General features: G+C 39.7%; 1 protein-coding gene across 2 annotated transcripts in view; it reads right to left on the bottom strand.

The window, feature by feature from the left end:
- Positions 1 to 17: 17 nt before the first annotated feature.
- LOC111367186 overlaps positions 18 to 6,562 on the bottom strand; it is a 7,988-nt gene continuing 1,443 nt past the window's right edge. For both annotated transcript variants that reach the window (XM_022987932.1, XM_022987930.1), the window contains exons 2-10: positions 4,183 to 5,659; positions 3,884 to 3,960; positions 3,554 to 3,687; positions 3,127 to 3,352; positions 1,684 to 2,981; positions 1,448 to 1,496; positions 1,118 to 1,344; positions 883 to 990; positions 18 to 607 (exon numbers count right to left, since the gene is read on the bottom strand). In XM_022987932.1, coding sequence (XP_022843700.1) covers positions 376 to 607; positions 883 to 990; positions 1,118 to 1,344; positions 1,448 to 1,496; positions 1,684 to 2,981; positions 3,127 to 3,352; positions 3,554 to 3,687; positions 3,884 to 3,960; positions 4,183 to 5,497 — 3,666 coding nt within the window. In that variant the 5' untranslated portion in view covers positions 5,498 to 5,659 and the 3' untranslated portion in view covers positions 18 to 375. The remainder of the gene's footprint in view (positions 608 to 882; positions 991 to 1,117; positions 1,345 to 1,447; positions 1,497 to 1,683; positions 2,982 to 3,126; positions 3,353 to 3,553; positions 3,688 to 3,883; positions 3,961 to 4,182; positions 5,660 to 6,562) is intronic.

A 6,562-nucleotide genomic window follows, 5' to 3' on the forward strand; every position in this document is an offset into this window, starting at 1 on the left:
GGTACTTGCATATTATCTCGAGAGAAATGGATACAAACTTACAGCTACACAAAGTTAGTCCTACAATACACAAACTTAGAGTCAATCTTTGAAGCATACCCTTAAAGAAGACTCGAGAGATCCATACAAGTTGGCTATTGATCCCTAAATGGTGAGTTACATGCTCGAAATACTCAACATTTCACGCACATTAGAAAGAACAATTTATGTGCTTTATCAAAAACAACAAATCTTACCGCCTCGATAGCCTCACTAGCAGTCAGCGCGTATTCGGTTCTGCTCTGTTCATTTCCGAAGGATTGTAAAAGCACGCAGCAGCAGATTCGTGTTGTAGGGACAGAGGGCACTGACGGAATGGCTTTGATCAATCAATGATCACAATGGAAGACAATTTGTTCCCTCTGGTACTGACTTAGGCATTGGAACTGCGATAACATATCTCTGTAGGTGTTTCTGAGCTGATGGTGTTGTGCCAGAAGATGATGCTGTGTCGACTACACCCTGATGAGCCCTGCCGTGAAACTTTGCCAAACGGTTGATGATCGAGAACTTCTCCAACTCCTGGGCTTCTACCTTAACGTCCGTAAACGATAAAGTCTTGTCCAATCTGCATCATCAAATTACACGATATGTTTACTAGCTTCTGTACTACTTATCTTATATCTATAGGAAACATAAAGAAAAGGTCCAAGGCAGATGTAAAATGATCCAACCTCAAGTAAGTGTTTGGTATGGAGTATTAGATCGTTTTGAAAGCAAAATAGATAACATGTTCAGGGTTCAGTACTATCTAATCCACCTTACTGAACATATATTGTTTTGATCCTTGGCTGTACAATTTCTCAAGTTTGCGGTTTGATTCCTAGAGAAATATATTCTTACCTTAACATGTTTCCCTTGAGCATCTTCAGTTGACTAGTGAAGTTTTCTGCAACTTTTGAGAGATCATAAGCACCAGTTCTCTTGAAAGTTTTCAGCTTCTCAGGTGACCTAATCATATTTTAAAAAGTGACGTTCAGAAATGCAAAGCCACGATTACCATCATCTCTGATTTGGAAATAATAACTACTTGAGTTAAGAATAGAAATGGAATGAACATGTATAAAACAACTGTTACTTGTCGCTTGTGTCAGACTGAAATTGAGCCAGGCAGCAGGCATCTCCCAACGTTAATCTTGCAGCAAAATATGCCATGAAATCGTAGTTTGGGCTTGCATCTGCAGAGAGAATGACTGTCGGTGCAGGCCGAAATACCTGCTGCATAAGCTGTGTTGTAAAGATAAGCCTTCTTTTTGCTCGAACCGATGGGTGAATATCTTCAAGAACTACGGCTTCCATTTTAACCTGCCAATATGAAAATTATTATGAACAAGTTTTAATTCTTCTATACCAGAACATCTCGTCAAATTGTTTATAGTATTGACTTTCGATATGTGATCTGCCTCACCTCTTCAAAGATTTTATTTGTAGCTTGTGCCCATTCTAACTCAGAAATGCTGCAGTACAATAAAAGGACAATGGAAAACTAGGAAACATCAGTGTTATCCTTAAATTTTTTTATGTGCGCTGGGTGAGGATGAGGCACACTTAGGCAGCAATTGATAGTAGAAGCAGGAAATGGTTCTATTAGCAACATATTCAAACACTCAGTAAGCAGAAAATGTCACAATAGTTCAAACAAACCTGGTATTTTGAAGCCTACACGAATTTTGAGTTACTTTGTGCCATGGTACAAGTTCAAATGCAATGATCTTACGCTTCTTCGGTCTTGAAACTGCCAAGTTTGTATAGGTGATATCTGAAGGTAACACATTAGAAGGAGATAATTGGTTACTTCCTACTGTAATTGGCCATATGCTGCTTCCTTGACTAGCCGAATTCACCTGCAGAATCGAGCTATTTGTTGGCAAGTTAGCTAGAGTCCTTCCAGAAAGTTGATGTACTGCAGTAATTTCAGCATTGGCATCGAACCGTGGCCACGTCTCATTTTTTAAGGTTCCATAATGTTTAAACCAGGATGGAGCCATTTGCAAACTAATCTGGGACTGATATGTAACATTAGAACCTTCATTACTACCGATGGACGCACTCTGAGTATCATTTTGGCCGAACATTGCCATCTGTTGGGAATCATGAAGGTAAGCCTGTGATGAAGTTTTGCCCAACTGATCACCTTGGGCCTCTGGACAAAAGTTCCATGGTGTTCTATTGTTCCCAGACAAAATTGCATCATTTTTCTCCAAATCGTTGATTCTTGACTTCTGTCCACGCTGCTGGTAGTTAATACCAGAATCAACACCTTCACATTTAATTGGTAACCTTTTACTTGAATCAACTTCCACGTGTTTTAGAGGCATTTGCACCGGGTGCACAAAGGAGTGATTTTGATTAAGAGCATATAAAGAATTGCCAAAGGCTCCAGTATCTCTAGCTGGAAATAAAGGGGTTTGGTTGACTCTCTGATGTGCAATATCAGAGTGATGCATCAATGAACCAGTTTCAACATCTGCTTCTAAGTGATTCTTTCCCATAGACTCGTTCTCGTGAATAGATCTACTCCGTGAAATTGAGATACCTACCCCAGTTGAGCCAAATTGGTGGGACACCTCTTTCCCCAACTGCTGTTCATGACGATCTGATTTTCCTGAATAGGCACCATATTCTTGTACACTGTTTTCTTGTTTAAAAGAGTTTTGATTATGCTGTTCATGTGAATGCCCTGCAGTATCCTGCAGACTGCTCAAACCTAAATCAGAGGATTGGAGCAGAGCTGGCCACTGAGTGACTGGAACAGATCCCAAAATAGGCAATTCTTGATCATAAAGATGGGCGCTTTTGAGAGAGCCATTATCTTGGGAGGCAGCAGCACTATATGCTGGAAGTTTACTTGATAAATGACTCGCCATCGCCACAGGTGGAGCTGAAGTACGATGATTTTGAAGATGCAAACGATTTGAAGGCGATGTTGCACTTGAGTTCCCCTGCATATTTTAGGCAAAAAAAAACTATTGAATAGACTAAAAAATATTAAATTTGCAAACTGCGAAATGTAATGGCGGTGCCACAATAGTGGACCCTTCAATACAAGCTCTCAAGGTTTACATGAACAGAAGTCGTTTTACTCACCGAGGAAGTTTGAAAGAAAGAGTATGGCTCTGGAGTCTGCTGATCTGCAAGTCCCAATCTTAAGCCAAATCCTTGTGGTACAGAAGAAATGTTGTGTGATTTACCAAAAGTCGCAGAAGTTTCAGTTAATGGCACTTCCTTTTGTGTTGAGTCGTTTGGGTTCAAGTTCTCATGTGCTTGTTCTATGGATATGTCATCCTTGCTAAGTAGATCAAGCATACTTTCACTGCCATAGAAAAAATAAATCAGAGGAGTCGCACAAAATAAGAGGTAAAGGACACACAGACAAAAGCAAGACAATAATGAAGATTAAGAAGTAAAGAAAGTCCATAAAGAAATTAATGATGCTAAAGTAGAAAAAGAGAATACAATTGCCTTCTTCATCCAACAAGACGTTCTCCATAGATAACTTGTAAACAGTGACTACCTTGTTTGAGCAGTCACACTTCGGATGTTCAGATGAGTGACTGAACCAAAGAGAGATGACGTGGGCACAAAATTGCTTCCAGGAGCCATTTTCGCTGGTTCTATTGAGTACCTTTGATTATTCGGCTGGAGTACCTATATACAAAGATCAGGTTAGAAAATATAAAAAACTTCAATAAATAGAAACTCTTTTACCTTTTTAATGTTTGCCTCAGACTCGGAAACATCAGACATTTGGATTAACAAACATTGATAAGCTGGTTGTATTAAGTTCATTTTCAGTTCATAAAATATTAGGATCGAGCTAGCAGGAAAAACATACAACACCGACCTGATCAAATAGCTTTTGACTGCCCCCATGCACGTGCTGAGGTGTAATGCCATGAAGCTTGCCTCTCGATTCCTGCCCTGCATCAGAGAGAAACCTGTCGTCAAGATTTCCCTAGGAATTTCCAATGCTTAAAGTTAAAAAAATAAAAAATAAAAAAATTCTAACATATATGACATTAGTACCAAACGTTGATGAGTCCAACCAAACTTCATACTTATCACTTATCATTCATCAATCAGGAATGTTTATTATTGAATTGCCAATGCTTAAGGATACTAAAGACAGAACATTTTTCTTACCTGAGAGGCTGCTGAAAGGTTGGTTCACATTGGCATATGACAAAAAGCTAGAATGATCTGTATCATTTTTCAAATTCTCGTGATGCTGACCAAGCCAAAAGTTTGGCACAGGCGAAGATGTTTGAATCATTTGACTTCCTTCTATAGGATGCTTCTGTTGAGGGCTATAATCTGACAATTTGTTATTATTTCTAGTGGACTGCTGAATAGAAGAATGGGAAGACTCAGAATGTGACTCCTCTCTTTGTTTGACATATTGGTCATTTGATTGCTGAAAACCAGGAAAGCTGTAGTTCAGATTGGAATTCTGGAAAAAGGGCTCAGGTTTTGAACTTGGCATGTCAAACCAATTCTTTTGCTGCTTCTCACCATCAATGTAATTAGAGCAGTGATTGTCAGTTGAAGGTTCTGGGTTCTGAAAGCTCAAACCATTCCACCCTTCTTGTACCCCATTGTCACTACTCGAAGTTTCTGCCACGGCTGACTGCATAAGAGCACTCCAGCTACCACTTTGCATAGAAGGCAATTCATCCATATAAGATGTGAGATCCAGGGTAGTTGCAAAGCCTCCAGCATCCGTGTTATCCTCCGTATTGTATAATATCTTCTGTTCCAATGGGTCGAGAGAAGTGCCAGGCTGCAGAAAAAGGCCAGGTTTTGGCACGTTTCCTGGAGCAAGTCCATGCAAGCCAGCTTGTTTTTGCATCTCTTCAGATTCAAGAATTGACGTGTTCCTTTGCTGGGAATAGTTCTCATGTAAATTCCCATCATTGAGACCTTGAACGAGGCCTTGTCCAAACAATTTCTTCTCCTCAAACACTTGATTGGGCAGCAGAGCTCCATCAGGGATGCAAATCTGGTCTGAAGAGAAATTGCTTCTTTGACTAATAACTGAGTTAACAAAGGCCGATGGCTGCATGGTGGGCATTTCCAATGGGATATTTTTGTTCATGACCGTTATATTGGCAGAGTCATTAGACGGCCCCTGGAGGTGAGAATATAAAGGTATGCCAAACTGCTGCTGTGAAAAGCCCAGAGGACGTCCAGGCAGATTCTGAGGTTCTGAAAGACCCAATCCATTAGAAAAACCTTGAAAAGTCGCCGATCCACCATGTTGTATCACGTCCACAAACATTTGCGATGAATCATTAATGGTTGCTCCATTAATTGGATGAGGAAATTGAGCACCTGAAGCCTGCTTTAGTGATGGACGTTGATTTACATAATTCTGTTTTCTTCCTTCGCCCATCTCCTGGAGCTGCTGCCTCCGCTGCATTTCCTGAATCTGTTTAAGCATAATTTGCTGCTGCAACATTTGTTTGTCACGGGATTTATATTGCTGACTTGGTGATGCTGTTGCATTCCAACAAAGCCTTTCGAGATATAATTCAGACAGAAAGTGTTGAAATTTTTAGCAGCTTAATTCCTCGGCAGCAAACTTAACCAGATAAATACTCACTCCAGGAAGAAAACTATCCTGGTAGACATGAAAGAAATAACAAGAAATTAAGGACATGAGAATGATTATATTACAAAAACGGAAGAATATACAGATAATAAAAATAAGATACCGAGTCCTAAAATTAAACCCAATTACAGAACCTCAGAATTATGTCAATGTTATTTATAATACACAATTACTACAACTAGGTATAGCGCATGCTTGAGAAAAAAATTCCAGCCTATATAAGTTCAGTTCCAGGTACATTAACCACATGATGAGTTCAGGAAAATGACCAAAAATCTGGTGTCCTGTATATGTACTTTAAGTTCATCTATCTTGAATGGGAGTGGGTAACTGTAATAAGGATCTACTAAATCACTCCACAATGTCTCCAAAATCTTGTGATGTCCAATCCCAACACTACTTCTACCCTGTAGTCATCCATCACCACAATAGAAGGCGCTAGGCGAGGGGCCGAAGCACAATGGCTTGCGAGGAGCAACCAAATACAGTTAAAGGCAAACACAGGGGCTGAAGGCACCCTGCACGGCCTAAGTTTGGAATTGGTTTGAAAGCAACAAACTTAAAATGAAGGAACCAAGTGGTGAGACAAAGCTGGGAGAGCTAGAGTACCATAGTTATTGAGAGTTGTAATACAATTCCTGCATCTTTCTCTCTAATCAATCACTCACTTTACCTTACGTGTGAGTTCTCTCTTTTAGCACGCCAAAGTGCTGCCACCTCTTTGAGGTTGACTTAGCTAGTGCTGCCAACCATAGCTAAGTGTCGCACAAGAGCACAGATAAGTCCAAAAGAAAAAGAAGCTTGACGATGTATAACTTATATAACATAATTAGTTAGTCAATTCAAAATTTCAAATTGCTTGTTTTTGTCAAAAAAAAAAAAAAAAAAAAAACAATAAATTCTTTGCTGCAA

The sequence above is a fragment of the Olea europaea genome, chromosome 18, assembly GCF_002742605.1.
Source record: "Olea europaea var. sylvestris chromosome 18, O_europaea_v1, whole genome shotgun sequence".
Lineage (NCBI taxonomy): Eukaryota > Viridiplantae > Streptophyta > Magnoliopsida > Lamiales > Oleaceae > Olea > Olea europaea.